The sequence below is a fragment of the Cheilinus undulatus genome, linkage group 23 (genome assembly GCF_018320785.1).
Source record: "Cheilinus undulatus linkage group 23, ASM1832078v1, whole genome shotgun sequence".
NCBI classification, from domain to species: Eukaryota; Metazoa; Chordata; class Actinopteri; order Labriformes; family Labridae; genus Cheilinus; species Cheilinus undulatus.
This window is the reverse complement of record NC_054887.1, coordinates 8,266,053-8,282,342: the sequence shown is the minus strand read 5'-3', so window position 1 is coordinate 8,282,342 and position 16,290 is coordinate 8,266,053. Positions and strand designations below refer to the sequence as shown.

General features: G+C 38.7%; 1 protein-coding gene across 1 annotated transcript in view; it reads left to right on the top strand.

Annotated features, from left to right (window-relative positions):
• The window catches only part of camk1da (calcium/calmodulin-dependent protein kinase 1Da), a 126,409-nt gene that overhangs the window by 89,008 nt on the left and 21,111 nt on the right, over positions 1 to 16,290 (top strand). Inside the window, exons 4-6 of the mRNA XM_041780706.1 lie at positions 1,678 to 1,816; positions 2,252 to 2,378; positions 13,023 to 13,098. Coding sequence (XP_041636640.1) covers positions 1,678 to 1,816; positions 2,252 to 2,378; positions 13,023 to 13,098 — 342 coding nt within the window. The remainder of the gene's footprint in view (positions 1 to 1,677; positions 1,817 to 2,251; positions 2,379 to 13,022; positions 13,099 to 16,290) is intronic.

Here is a 16,290-nt window from a genome sequence, read left to right as displayed (position 1 = left end):
GTGGATTTGGATCAGGAGGAGTAATGCTGGCTGGGGTGATATTTCTAATGATGAGTCTACTAGGGTAGGTAGAAGGGGAAGGTAGATCGTCAGCCGAGTCAAGCAGGGTGAGTGCTTACCCAGTCAGGGCACCTCACCCTAGCTCTGCCTCCCTCACCCTCTTGCCAAGCCTGGGTCTGTTGAAGGTATTTTATGAGTCATGCTAGGGTAGGTATAAGGGGGAGGTAGAGTCCTAGTCCGGCAGGGTGAGTGTTGAAGTCAGGGCACTTCACCCTAGCTCTTCCTCCCCTACCTTCTTGCTAAGCTCTCTCTTTTTCTCTTCAATATCTCTTGTGTACCTTTTGCAGTTTTATGCATCATGTTGGGGATAGGAATAGTAGTCTTTTTGTAGTTGGAGTCGTGGGAGGTTAGGTAGAAGGGGGAGATAGACTGTCAGCCTAGTCTGACAGGTGACTTCTCGCCCAGTCAGGGCACCCCACCCTAGCTCTGCCTCCCCCACCTTCTTGCTAAGCTTTCTCTCTTTCCCCACGTTAACTCTTGTGTACGTTTTGGTGTTTCATATGTCATGTTGTTGATAGGAATAGTAGTCTTGTTGTAGTTGGAGTCATGGGAGGGTAGGTAGAAGGGGAAGGTACAGTGTCAGCTTATTCCAGCAGGGGCGAGTGATAGCCCCAGTCAGGGCACCTCACCCTAGCTCTGGTTCCCCCAACCTCTCAATAAGCCTGTGTCTGTCGAAGGTGTAATTATGAGTTGGGTAGAACGGGGAGGCAGAGCGTCCTGCACCCTCTTGCTAAACCTGGGGCTATTGAAGGTGACAATGCAGTTTGGGCTGGGATTGCCATGTTTTACTGTAGTTCAGTGTTTCCCAAAGAATACCACTGTACTTGGGCAGTAGGGATGGCCAATTATAAAAATTTAATTCAAAATGCCTAAATTTTTTGTAGCTTTTAAAGAAGCATGAACTACTACTGGAAGATGCCATTCTGTTTGTGTACCTCTGTCATGTTTTGTGCTGCTGGGGGTTTATTGGAAGGTCGGATTAGTAGTGACATCATCTCTAATTGTTGGTTTGATTGTAAGCCCCATATGCCAGCTGTGAATATGTAATTAAATTCATTTATCAGACAACATGTTTAAATATGAGGACACAAACAAAGCAGAGCTGCTTCATTGCAACATTTTATGTCTGGGATGGTTTCAAACCATCTCTACCACAGTAATGTGATCTATGATTTACAAGAGACACAACCTCACACAAATGCACACTAAAAATGTTTTTCATTGCATTTCAAACACAGAAACGTCTAGAAATGTGCAAAATCCAGATGTAAATCAGTGTGACGTTGGGGGGGAAGAAATGAAACACTTTCCAGGAATCTAAAACGGTGTATTTTCCACATTTTATCACCCTCTCAGAAAGAGTCTGTTTAAAGGTAGGGTAAACACTGTAGGGTATCTGAGTGTGTATTTTTCTGTGTGTGATTTAGCACATGGCTCACAGCTTCCACACACTCTTGGCTGGGAACATCTACAGCTCATAAATTACCAGAAATCTTGACCCTGCAAACCCCCCCAGTCTGTTACCAGTTACTGCCATGTGTGCACGACAGAGTGTGTGCATAAGTGCTTTTAACAAACACACACACTGACACAAGCACGGCCATTGTCTTTGTGAAGGGTGTCAGGAGGAGAGCTGTTTGATCGCATTGTCGAAAAAGGTTTCTACACGGAGAAGGATGCGAGCACGCTGATCAGACAAGTCCTGGACGCTGTGAACTACCTGCACAGGATGGGCATCGTACACAGAGACCTGAAGGTAACAAAGAACACAAATACACATGCACACACACACACACTAAAACACACATCCTCCTACATTTTAACTCCACACGAGCAGCCCATTCACTTCTGACAGCCAGCGATTTACTGCAGCAATAAGGGCTGCGGCTCCACACATGCAGTGCATTGTGGGTCAGCGTGGCGCGTGCCGGCTGTAAGAAGACATCTGATTGGTCAGAGCCACCCTCATAAACAAACGCCTGACGTTAAATAAGAAAGATTAAAGAGTTGTGTCTGTCACTTCCCTTAAAGTTTCAAATATACGAGCAGCTATGAATTTTCTCTGAAATGGCATCCTCAACGTCAACAAATATTTAACAAGAATGAACATAAATTTAAAAACCATAAAACCCTCAAAGATGAATTACAAACACTTGTTTTCCTGTTTCTGTCTTCGCCCTCCTTCCTCCAGCCAGAGAACTTGCTGTATTTCAACCCACAAGACGGGTCAAAGATCATGATAAGCGACTTTGGTCTTTCCAAGATGGAGGGCAGCGGTGACGTCATGTCTACTGCCTGTGGTACACCAGGATACGTGGGTAAGTTTGTCCATCAATCCTGCAACATATAATCAATGCATCTGCAATCATTTTAAAAAATGGCAGAGAGTTTGAGAGATGAATCTGACCATAATCACTCAGATTAACCCACAAAAGGAAGAAAATCAATGACATGTTGCCTGTGTATTGCTGCACAAGCTGAAATCTGTGTTTGATTTAAATAATAAGTCATCTTTTTTTCAAAATAGGTTACTTTGTGACATTCATTCTTCTGTACAGTGAAAAATGGTCAGTTTATTTTAGGGCTGGGTATTTCCTATAGCTTCTTGATACAAAATGAATTGCAATGCAGATTGATTTGGGGTAATAAACATGCCTTAATAAACATGTCCTACATTGAATTCAATACAGCAGCTGTTCTTAATAGAGTAGATCCTAGACTTTGAAACACTTCAATTAAGATCCTCAGAGATCCAAATAAGTTAAAACAGTCTTTTTATAATCACTAAGCTTTTGATAAATGCATAGACAGTAATTTTAAATCCTTTTAAATGTAATATGTCCTTCTCTGTTGTCTCTCTTCTGTTGTTTTTCCTTTTTTTTATGTAATATTCTGGTTTCACTTCACAAAATGCCCACTTGCATTTGTAAGAATAACTTGTTGCTTACATCTGCATAAGATTAGACTGCAGTTTCTGTAATGAACTGATGAGTGAGGATTAAACAATCAACTGTCTGAAGCCTTTAAGGAGTGGAGGGAAACTATGACTTAATAGTGTCATTAATGGTTGGGATGACACAGACTAGCCCAGTGAGCCTAGCTGTTGTTGCAAACTGCTAAGATTGGTGTTGCTGCCTTGCTTTACCTTATTTATTGCACAGCTTGCTTGACTCAGCCAACTCCTGACTTTCTGGTGTTTGAAGAAACTTGAAATAATCCAGTATCTTTGCTTGAAGTCTTGATAGAAACTATGATCCACGCAGTATTAGTTTTGTTGACTAAAACTATGACTAAATATGTTTGTCGACAGCCTTTTTTTCAACGACAGAAACTAGACTAAGACTAACAAAAATAGATCTGTGATGACTAAAAGTGACAAAAAGTAAGTTTAGTTTTCGTCAAGATGACTGAAACTAGACTAAAATCTTTTGTAGTTTATGTTGGACGTTCAAAATCCGTGATATTTCTCCACTATGGGTATATTCTGCCTCTCAGCTGTAGAAAGCAGGGACTAAAACTAGACTAAAATGTTTTTGAGTTTATGTTGACTTAAACTGAAAAGAGTAGAAAAGACTAAAATGGGACTAAAACTAAGACATTTTATCTAAAGGCTAAGACTGAAATTAAAAATAGCTGCCAAAATTAACACTGGATCCATGTTACCGTTGTGAGTACCAGCTTGTTTTGGGCTGAGGAGGCATGCGCTGCATCATGCAGTTTAGCATCTGCTGCCATCTGCTGACTTTTTTGTTATCTGCACCATGGAGGATGTATATTTTGAAACTGCTGTCCCAGCATTTATGGCTGTATCGATTCCATAACATCTGTAACGATACATGTATCACCAAGCAGTATGTGGCAGATATTGCCGTATTGAATTTTTGACCGCATGCCTAATTGTATATATGTGGTGTAAACCAAAATCATAGATCTATTGTCTTATAGAGACTAGCTGGAAGACAAAGATCATGATGTGCAGTTTTGCTGTCCAGATGATGACAGAGTTTGTTTTTGTGTGACTTTGGGGAAATTGATTAATTTCTTATTTTATGATAGCACAAGGTATTGCTTCCCAAACTTTTTCTGCCTGACCCCATTGGCAGATGAAAATATTTTGTCCCACCTACCCCTCACCATACACATCAAATATATATATATATCTCAACGTATGACAAACACTGTCGGTCACAGTTTTTGTGAATAAATTCCTTTTTTTTCTTTTTTATTTAGAATTTAACACAACACAACACCACAAAAATTTGTAGATATACCAACCATCACATTAAACAGAGTTTTTGAAATCTGACTCTTTGAAGATGAAATTCCTTGAAAATAAAAACTGAATGAACATCTTTAAATTTATAATCTCATCCCTGACATAATTTCTACTGTGGGCTTATTTGGTGCTAAGGATCTGCTGAAATCTCAGGTGCATCTGTGAGACTGGCACTCTCAGTTCAATTTTGATGTACAGCTTTGATTTTTATTCATTTATTTTTTTAATACGAGGCAACAGCAGAAAAAAACTTTCTCATACTGGTAGTATGTTGTCAAAGGGAGAAGTAAGGCTAGGGGTCTTGTGCTTAGCAGTGGGTATTCCTTTTCCAATCCGTTCCAAAAAGCAAGACAGTGTCTTGAACTGCAGCCACATCGTTAAATCTGAGAGGACCTCAATGAACTGCTCCTCTTCTGCAGCACGAAAGTCATCAGCTGGTATTGCTTAGCCTTGCCGTGCCACACCACGCTCCCCTGGGGGGAGCATACAGCTCACTTTTGGAAGCATTGGCTCAAGGCATGTTCTTTTCAGGAAATTGTCTTTGATTGATGCTGTCACTTTGGTTGGACAGTTATGAAAAACTTGAAGTTTGCTTCAGAAAATAAACCTTTTTTTTTATAGTAGATTATATTCACCAAGCCAGGGAGAAAAGGCAGAATGCATGGTTGAACACTGAGCAGGAAAACTTTGAATTTGCATGCATGAAATGGGTTTGCCAGGACACTGCAATGGTGACTCTGGACTTTTTATAAACCCATGAGGATTTGGCACGTTTTGTATATGACACATAAACAAGATCATATCTTAAACAGGGGGTATTGTGGTAATCAGTCAGACATACTCCTGTCCTAATGGAAACCTGGCATAGAGACTAAAGGTCACACAATATTGACTTGGTTGAGTCTGAGGATTCTTTCAGTACCAGGAGAAATAGCTGCTCTTTACATGTCCTAAATGTGGAGTTAAATATGTATATAAAGGCCAAATGTCAGCATTGTACCTTTGTTTTAGCTTGGACTCTACACATACATAAGTAGTTTTTATTAATAGAAAATCTAACCAGACTTTGTTTTAACAGTGGTACCGTTCACTGTGAATCTTCTTTGAGGAAAATGTAAACAGAAACTGTTTCTGCAGCTTATTGTAACTCACTTTGTCTGACACCCACCTGACCTGACCTATGCAGGAATACTCATTCTTGTCACTGATGGTCATGTTTGCTGTTTAGGGTCACATAAAGCCATCATTATTAATTACACTCTGTTTCATAACAGTTTAAAAAAAACTCTCAGGAGCTTGAAAATCAGTCTTATTTAATTTTTACACATCCATGCATAGCTACTAAGTTTATGGACAAACAAGCATTAGGGAGATTAATGCTTTGATGTTCAAAGTTTCAAGGGTGCCTCCTTTTATTGTCACAAGTATAGAGGTGATTAGAAAGACGACTTAATGAGGCAGTGTTTGGCTTGAATTGTGATAGTGTAAACTTCTCCAAATCCAATTAGGAGTCGAACAGAGCTGTTATTGTGAGCCTAAACTCTGCCAGCATCCAGGAGTGGCTTCTATTCATTGGAGAAATTCACTGAAGCAGCCAACAATATCAGCTGACGTCAAAGTGGATTATCATACTGTTTAGTCCAATCCTCTGTTGTTTTTACACTTATTAGCTCCAGAACAAAACTTCAGCAGGTGGAAAAATTTCAAGATGTGCAGACCTGCTTTGTGAGGTGTCTTGGGATGAGTGCCACTTAGAGGAGGAGTTTAATAGTTGATTTCCTGTATGTATTAGTCTCATGGTTTGGTGATAGAGCTTATATATTAAGTTGAATTTCTCACCACCTGTCAGTGTAAATCTGGTCTGATTTGTCTGTGCTTGGATTTCTGAAGGCATCACTCCAGCAGAATACATAAAAAATTCAGAGAGCGCCTGTTTTTCCCATCTGACACCATTTATCTTTTCTGCATAATCCTTATTAATTCACTCAGATCTGAAGAATGTGTGTTAACATTCAAACATTCAATATCTGTCCACCTGATAAAACACATATCCAGACACACTAATATAATTAACAACTATAAGCATCACTCACCTACAACCCTCGAACCATCTTTGTGTTTATGTATGCTAGTGTGAAAAATTTGTGATTGTATGTAAAGCTTTTTTTGTGCACATTCAAAAGCATCTGTCTGTGTGTGGGCCTTTGTGTGTTTGTGTGACAGATGATCAGTTTTGATGGGACAGATTGCGTACTCTTACAAACATCGTACAAAATCTAAAACAGACAGATCTGTCACGCAAACACAGACAGCCGCTGGTTTTTGTGCTGGCAGCACTCATTTTCAATACAACACCAATGTTATCCCACATTTTTAGGCACTTAGTGATCTGAGTACAAAGGCCTTCAGCGTCAGCTGTTTTTTGTTTTTGTTTTTGTCACCATACTTTCAGCAATCCCAGTTTAAAACAGTCTGAAGCAGCATCTTGCCAGTCAGCAACACATCTCCCTTGCTGACCAATCAAAATCAAGAAAGGAGGGGCCTTATGATAATGCACAAAAATGATAGCCTATGTGTGGATCTATTTTTTAAATTAGCAAAAATCTGATGTGTTTCTATGCAAAATATACATATAAAGTGCACTAAATAATTGGTAATGCAATAGAGCTGTTCCTATTCGGATACCAGTTTCAGTTTGTTCACTGATGCAATACTGTTTAACTGTATATTTTGCTTTGTTTAGCCATGCTAAATGTTAGCATTATAAACTGGAAACCAATTCTTATTTGCTGCAGGAAAACACTGCATGCATGAGCTACCGTTTTCAGAGAAACAAGGAAGAACAGAAGGACTAACGCAGCAGCGAGGATTGGACCAGGCTATGTAACAATTATTCTCTGTATGCGTTTGTTAAAAACTCTTCCAGACCAGTGTTGTTATTCACATCAAGAAGTGACACAGTTTATTAAAAGTTAGTTAACTTTTAAACCATAAATCGTAGACTCTTATTTGTTTTTCCTTTGGAAGCTAGCCATTGTGCCGTCCCATTGACATTAACTATGCCTTTAAATCCCTTATGGCAGCATTTCTATCGAGCCTTGAACTTGGGTGACTTCTCGGGACTTTAGAGATTAAATACACACCAGTAAACCCAATATTGAACATCTTTCTATCAATTTTTGGATCCATTTTCAATCACTTATCACAGCTAGCTTAAATGCTGTCATATTGTTTTTCCTTTGTGAGGGTCTGTCAACCAGTGGCAGACTGTACCATCATTATGTCATGCTGCCTGAATACAGCATGATGGCCCCATGTCATTGTTATTTTAATTTTCAGCAGTAAAACTCACTATAATTAACAATAAAACTACTTTTAGTGTCACAGAGAGGCCATAAATTATGATTCTATTCATTGAACCATGTTCTGAGTCAAATGTAAGGCTAAAATAATTGCTAGCCAGTCAGTCCAGAAACACCGGTATTGGACTGCTACTTGGCATCAGCCGATACCCAACGCTCTGGTATTTGAATCGGTATTGGGGAGGAATAATGGTTTCGGAACATCTTTATAATCCAACATAACTTGAATTTGCTAATCCAGACATATAAATGTTAGCTAACGTGCCCACCCACTGGAGTGAGATTAAGACTTTAAACAGAACCCTATAAATTTTGACATGAAAGTAGAAAATGAAATTATGTCCTCACATTTTTACATGTTGACGTGCAAACAGGCATGGTCTTTAATAATAATAATAATAATAATAATAATAAAAAAAACAGTCAAACCAGCCAGGATTTGACTTTAAATGGTCAAATCTTTACATCACTTTCTCTCTCACCATAAATCTTCCTGCCTCTCTGACCCGTCCATCCCATTCAGCTAATTTATTGTCTTCACCTGTGACCCGAGCCCTCCTGCAGAGGTTTGCTTGGCCAAAAAAGCATTACAACTCCAGACAATGTGTCTAAAAATAAAACTCTTTAATGAGAAGCAGACCTGAACGATGAGCATGAGTATAGTCATGTGGAATGATTGACTGTTGAATTTGCCTCTTTTGGCAAATCCCATTTTTTGGAACAACTTCAGCTCTATTTATTAACTTAAACTTTGAACAGTTCACTCTGATACATGAATGTAAAAATATATTCAGGCCCTAACTATTAAACTAATAAGGTGTGAGCTGTAGGTCAAGAGATGGTGAACAACTAAAAATGTTCAGAGGAGAACAGATAAGCTGCTCTGTTACACCTGAAACTGCTGCACTGAAACAAATTTACTGACACCTCCTGTTTTTTATTTTATTCTTTTATTATTTTGTTTAGCACAACTAAGCCTCGACTCAGCATAAATATATGTATCAAACCTTGTAAATAAAAACACATATTAAAACATATGGCAGCTTGGCTTTTACTTCAGCTGTACCTTTTATTGTTCCTAAATGAAAAGTTGTCTCACAGCCAGGTAAAAGCAGAACACATAAAGACACGGGCACGTGGACTCAGGTACAAAAACACATGGTGAATACAGAAATCCACCAGCAGAAAAACTGTGTTTTTATTGGTCTCTGAAATCTTCTCTAACCACACACGCTCCTATGAGTAGCCTATAGAACCGCTGGTCATTAAGACAAACATTTCGGTGTTTATGTCTTTCTAAGATTTCTATGTAGCTGCAGACTCACAAACAATCGAGGAGTGTTTAATCTGATTGGACAAGTAATCAAACAGATTTTTTTTCTTCCCTTCTTCAATAAATTGAGTAAATCTGCCTGAAAGCTTTTGTAAAACAGACACATTTTTAGAACAATCAACTGCAACTTCAGTTTGTTTGGAAATGGGGAATAGAGTTGAGCTTTTATAGTGCATTCCTAGTCATCTACTTTTCACAATGTGTGTTTTACACTGCAGGTCACACCAATTCACAACACAATCATACTGTGATGGCAGAGGATGTTATAGTCCCTGTAAAGTAAAACCTGAAATTTGTGCCTGAACACACTAGATATGTTAGAATGAGATCTAGGTGTGACTGAATTTTGGAGTTAGAATTTTTCACCACTTTCATAGCTAGGTTTAATTTGCGCAGGGCAAAATGTATCATCCCATGATGTCATTGGGCACTGCTGGAAGTACCCCGTAACCCAATGTAATATTAGCAGCTTATGGAGATTGTTATCTGATGTCACTACCTTCATCGAAAACTAACAGCCACCTACATGCTGTTTTTTTAATTCCTTGTGAGGTACCTTTTTGCTAATCTATCAGCCATGGTGGTCTATGGGTCATTAAAAGTGTCATAGTCAGTCACTCAGTTAGTTAGTTGAAGGTTGTTAATCCATGTTTCACTTGTCTTTAGTCCTGGATGATTAAAAGAAGCAGGCTTTGCTTTCTCTCTCTCAAAGCAGCAACAGCTAAAACCCTCTTCTTTGTTAGCATTGTGATACTCAAGTTCAGTGAAGTATCTGATGATAGAAACTTTCTATCCCTACCAAATCTGTCACCATAAAAATCTCCAATAATCATTGGAGACTTTTACTTTGAAGAGCAACAGCCGGGAATAGTGTTTTCAGCAGAAACTTAACAACAAAGATGTCTCATAATCTGTAGAGAGCCATAGCTTCACATAACTCAGAAAGGTAGAGAAGTGTGAAGTGTTAAATTAATGCTGGGCATAGATTAATTTTTTAAATCTAGATTAATCTCACTGCAATCCTGTAGTTAATCTAGATTAATCTAGATTAAAATGATAGATTTGAATTTTGCCAAAGACATTAAAAAAATGCTTGACCTATCTAAATATTAAGGAAAATGCATCACAGACTGCTTGAGAACACCTCGCTTGCTCACCACTCAACCCTCACTTTAAACCCCAGAGTTTGCTCATTTATTATGTGGATTTCAACCATAGAAATATAACAGATAGATGGGTGAATGATGATTCAGATCAGCGCCTATTCTCTCTTGCTCGCTCATGAGTTGGCGTAGCTTTAGTGCTTTCAGCTGACAGGCCCACAGCATCCTATAGAAGATAAAACTGCCAAATTTGTCATGATTTTGAAGCTTAATTTTATAAATTTATGCAAGTTTTTCATGACTGAAATTTGTCCTGGTGGTTCAGGACACAGCCACCTGTTGTACAACAAACCTAAAATACAGATTTTTTTTTCACTTTACAGGGACTTTAAGCAAAGCATCATTATCAGTATTGGCTAATCCACTCATACATGTTCATACACATTTGCACACTACTTTGTGACATAACTTTTTTATCTTAGCACTGATTCAAAAATGTGCATCAGTTCTTGCAAGTCAAAACATCAGCACAAAGCACATTGGCATTATGCATCAAGTAAAATTCAAATTATGGTACCTTAGACTGTTGGAATTAAAAATGAATGAATTAAAAAGGCTGCTGCTGGGAATAGCATGAAATCATAACATGGGCTTTAGCTGCTGCTGAACAGTTATCCTCCTCATCTGCTCAGAACAGCGGTGAAAATGCTCACAAACTTTGTAACAAGTCCCGTCAGTGAAAAATACTTATAAAGCAATACTTGATCTGTTTGTATCATACTTGTATGATTTTATTCAGGTAAAATGTGCTGGAAGCTACAGCCTTTGTTTTGTGACTCAGTCAGAAGACTTACTTTTGCTGTCAGTTACCAAAGTTTATCTTGAAATGGAATGGAAATGGTTCCTGAACCACAGCCACCCCCATCACAAAACTATAGTCAGGGACCCAAATATCATCAAGAAAAAGCTTTAAAGATGGTGAATTCCAAAAATGGTGAATTCCAAGTGTCTGACAGGTGGTTGGTTGAAATACCAAAGTAATGACTGTTAAATAACACAAATCAAATCAGTTGAGCAAGAAAAACAGCTCAGATTGCTACCATATTTAACTAATTGAATCTGCCAGCATATTTGACCGTGAACTCCCTTTTTGAAGTAGCCCACAGCAGACACAATGATCTCAGTGTGTAAAAAATGTCCTAATTCTGAATCCAGCAAAACAAACACACACACCTTCACAATGAGTCAGAGTAGACCCATAAACACAGATAATCACTCTGATTCAGCACACGCGAGCTAAGTTTACTCTGCTTCAGATATGACTAGTATTCTTTGTGGTTTTGTATTTCTTTGTGTGTGGTTATGTGTGCCAAATCTTTTCAGTCTAGTCTTGAGTTTGTATGTGTTTGTTGACTTTACAGTGATTTCACTGTCATCAGTAATTTGGTCTTTCCAAGCTGAAGAAAAGAGCTGCAGAGGAAGGTCAGACAAGGCCACTCCACCTGAAAGAGTAATGTTGAAATGCAGGGAAATTTAGGCAATTTCTAATTTTACCTTTACCTCTTTCTTTCAAATGCCCCCTTCCCACTCTAGGACATTCACAGATTTGTACATAACAGGCTTCTGTATTGTCTTGGCTGTGTGCCGAGGGTTATTGTCATGCTGGAAGGTGAACCTTCGGCCCAGTGTGAGGTCCTGAGCACTGCCGAGCAGATTTTCATTGAGGCTATCTCTGTTCTTCGCTCCATTCAGCTTTCCCTCAACCCTGACCAGTTTCCCAGTCCCTGCTGTTGAGAATCACCTCCCACAGCATGATGCTGCCACCTCCATGCTTCATTGTGTGGACGGTATTGGGCAGATGATAAGCAGTGCCTGGTTTCTTCCTGACATACCGTTTAGAGTTGAGGCCAAACAGTTCATACTTTGTTTCATCAGACCAGAGTATCTTGTTTCTCACAATCTGAGAGTCCTTCAGGTGTTTTTTTTTTTTTTTTTTTTTTTTGCAAACTTGTGTTTTGTATTTCGCACTGAGGAGAAGCTTCCAGCTAGGCACTCTGCCATAAAGCCCAGATCGGTGGAGGGTTGCAGTGATGGTTGTCCTTCTGGGACTTTGTCCCCTCTCCACACAGGATCTCTGGAGCTCAAAGTGACCATCAGGTTCTTGGTCACCTCACTTACTAAGGCTCCTCTCCCCTGACTGTTCATTGTCCGAGCGACATCCTCTTGGAAGAGTCCTGGTTGTGCCACTGTGCTCTTAACATTTAGTGCAGCAGAGGATCTGTGCCTTGCAATAATCCTGTCTCTGAGCTCTGCAGGTAGTTCCTTTGACCTCATGGCTTGTTTTTTGCTCTGATATGTGTTATCAGCTGTGAAGCCTTCTATAGAGAGGGTTGTGCCTTTCCAAATCATATCCAGTCAATTCAGTTTACCACAGGTGGACTCTAATCAAGGTGTAGAGACAGTTATACCAGATTTACCATGTTTTACTATGGCATCATTACTTTGTGCTTTTGTTTCGGGTTCCTCGTTGCTTTTACTTCATAAAGTTAACAGCCTTTTTTATTACAGGTAAATTGTGAGAACCTGCACCTCCTGCAGAAAGTTTCACACCATTAACTTAAAAACATGTGATTCTCATTAAAAGAACCACTGAGAGGCTACATATTTTCTCTGTAGCAGGCTTATAAAACATCCCCTTTTTATAATAAAGTTTATATTGGACCTCAAGCAGACAACAAAGTAAACTGCCAATTATAAAAAACAACACTCAAGATTTAAGCCTTATAAGAAAACAACGGATTACTGCAAGATGGACTGACATTAGTGCAGTTGTGGGTTAAATTCAAAGACAAATAGACCCATTATAACCTGTCGTCTTTCTCTTTCAGCTCCAGAGGTTCTCGCCCAGAAGCCGTACAGTAAGGCAGTGGACTGCTGGTCCATCGGAGTCATCGCCTACATCCTGTAAGTACTGACTCATCTTGTGTGTAATCAAACCCACTTTCAGTTGGGCTCAGATTTATACTTAAACACATTTTTTCCAGCAGAAACCTCACGAACCACATTAACATCTCCTCAAGTTTAGAAAATCAGAAAAACTAATGCCATCTATATTACAGAATTTTTGATACAATAATCACTGTCACATACAGTGCTTAACAAATTTATCAGACCACCACCCAAAGTAAGGTTTATGCCACAGCTGCCCTAAATTAACAGCATTGGTAATTACCAAAATCATTTTTTTATGTTTCTGCAATGGTTAATACACCAATATGTAGAAGCTCTTTAACTGAAATGATATTTTTAATGAGAAAATATAATTATTATTGTTATCCATGAATTTTTAAATTTACAAAAAAACTGAAAAAATAGTAAAGCACATATTATCACTTGATTAATATGTCAAATTATAGTTATTTACTTGAATTCCTGAAAAGAAAAATGAGTTTTAGTGGTTGAATGTTATGCTTGATTAATTTCTGACTTCTCAGAGAAGCCCAGTGAGCCGGCTCAAATTTGGGTTTAAAAAGGTGAATTCAGTTTGAAATCCCTCATTCCTGTTCAAAATGGTAAAACGTGGAGAGCTCACTGAAAATGAAAGAGTCCGCTAAAGCACTTCATGATGCTGGATGGTCTCTGAGACGACTATGACAGGTGGTCTAATAAATTTGTTAAGCACTGTACGTTGCCGAATATATAACATAGTTCAGCTCAAAGGTCTTTACAGGATTTACAAACTAAGGACTCACTCCTTCTGATGCTTTTTTTTTATAGTTTCTGCACCAATGTAACATCACAGGACTTGTGATGTTAGCCACATGACTGTACCCCTCAAGCCCTAAGCTCTTATTTAACTATTTTTTCTCACCTGGACTTATTGTCTTAAAAGGCTTTGAAACATCACAGTGAACACACAGTGAAACTGAACATTATTTTTTTCCCAAGATAACCTGGGCTTTAAAAATATGTGTGCTGATGTAATGTCCCTTGAATTTTTAAAAAGTTATGGGACTATAAGGACAAAAGAAAAAGCTAAACGGAAATTAATACTGGAAGATTTTTTTTGTATGACAGTAAAAATTAATGACTAAAACCTTTTTTGCACAAACTTGTTCTGCCATCTCTTGGGGCCAAAAAGTCAAAAAATAATAATCATTCTATGACAGAAAAAAAATCCTCAAAATATTCACATATTTACAAAAATTAAAGTCCTTGCACTTTTTTGTAAATATGTAAATATTTGTGCCACTATTCAAAGCAGTTCCTGTCTGCAGTGACACACAGGGACACATCACAGGCTCTCTGTCTCCTTTTCTCTCGATAATGAGCTACTCACGCTGACTCCTTCATGATCCAAGGCATGCACAGTTTAACACACAGCATGCACAATGGCGGAACAGCCTGCCATTTAATGACAGTCCCTCACGAAGCATTTTGGAAAACAATATGGTGTTAAGCTTAGTGACCAGGGGCAAAACTGATCAACACGCATTAAAAAAATTGATAGAAAAGACACATTTTAATCTCAGATTTACTGGTGTGGATTTCAATACCCGGAAAAGTCCCCTAAGCTCCAGACTCACTAGAAAAGTGTTCTGTAAGGGATTCGAAGGCATGGATAGCATCATTGGAACGGCTAGCTTCAAGAAGAAATAAAAGTATGAAGCTACAAATATATGGTTCAATAGTTTAACTTTTAGTAACATGTCACCTCTTGTTGTATACAACAACGCTGGGCTGAGAGGGTTAAGCTTGTCATGCCACTTTCATGTTGCTTGATAGAAGCCAAATGTGCAGGTCATCTCATTTTCTAATTTCGAGTGACCTACAGTAAAAGTCTGTCCACCATGATATCACCATTAGCAGAGAACTGAGCAGTGAGCATGCAAAGTTGTTGTGTCTCTGCATCAAAAAACACTCAACTAAATGTGACCCTGCTACTGTCACAGAAACACCAGTGTGACACTCGAGGCAGAGGCTCAATTGTGTGCGGCCAATTTTCAGTGAGTGCGCTCTCACTATTGGCAGCACCTCATCGCAGTGCTAGTTAATACTTTGGCTGCATATAGGGTCCATTAACTGCATTGTTGTACCACTGATGTTTGCATTGAAAATAAATTCAATTAATGCACATAAAAGGACGTTTTGTTCTCTCTAAGTTTATTGTTATTTTCCTACGAGTGAATTTACTGACTGATCTTTTATTACATCATGAAACATTACATCTCCTTGTTTAATTAGCTTTTATCCTGTTGGTTTCAACATGGATTTCAACATTAAATTACTGTTTCTAACTAACAGTAATCAGTGCAGTTTGATTCACAGCACTGAAGCGCTCAATACTTGTTGACTAACAGTTTGGTTAGCCTACAGGATGGCTGATCAGCTGCAGACACCTGAAATTGATCAGTTTTGTTTAACATAAGTAGAGGCATTGATGTACTTATAATATATTATTGATTTCTTTTAAAGATGCAGATAATAATCCCTTGCTGATGAATTGGGACATCCCTAGTGCTTACACATTTCTTATGTTTATAATTAACAATAATAATGTGCAAGTGCTCTCTTTAACTGAATTAAACTTGTCTGTAAATCTTAAAAACAAGCACTACTTTCCCTCCATAGACCTCCAGTTCTTGAAGGCTAAATAAATTAAATGAAAACAGCTCTGCCAGGACCTCAGCCTGAATCTCATTCTGCAAAACATGGACTAGATAATAAGAGTCAGACACACATGTGACAGACTGAGTCACCTTCAGTTCAACTTTTACACAGGCTGATGTGTGATGTATTACAAACTTGCTATTGCTATTCCCAACATAACAAAAAAAGGCTTCCTTTCTTTTCATGCTGGTTACCCTTTTGTCATCCTGCTAAAACAATTAGCAATGCTAATAAATGCTAACATGAGCCTGGAGCTTATTGCTCTCACGGGTCATGTAGCACAGCTCTGCTCCAGAGCTGAACTTGAAACACTTGCACTGGTCCCCACGTGTGTATTTGTTGATTTTTCCCTGCCAGTGTTTTTGTGTGAGTGTGTTTTAATGATGTTGCATGTGTGCCGTCATCAGAGCCAGATGGAGCTCTGCTAAAGTCCTTGTATGGACATGGAGCTGCAGGCTAGACTTCTTCTTCTCTGCTATTTTGTTT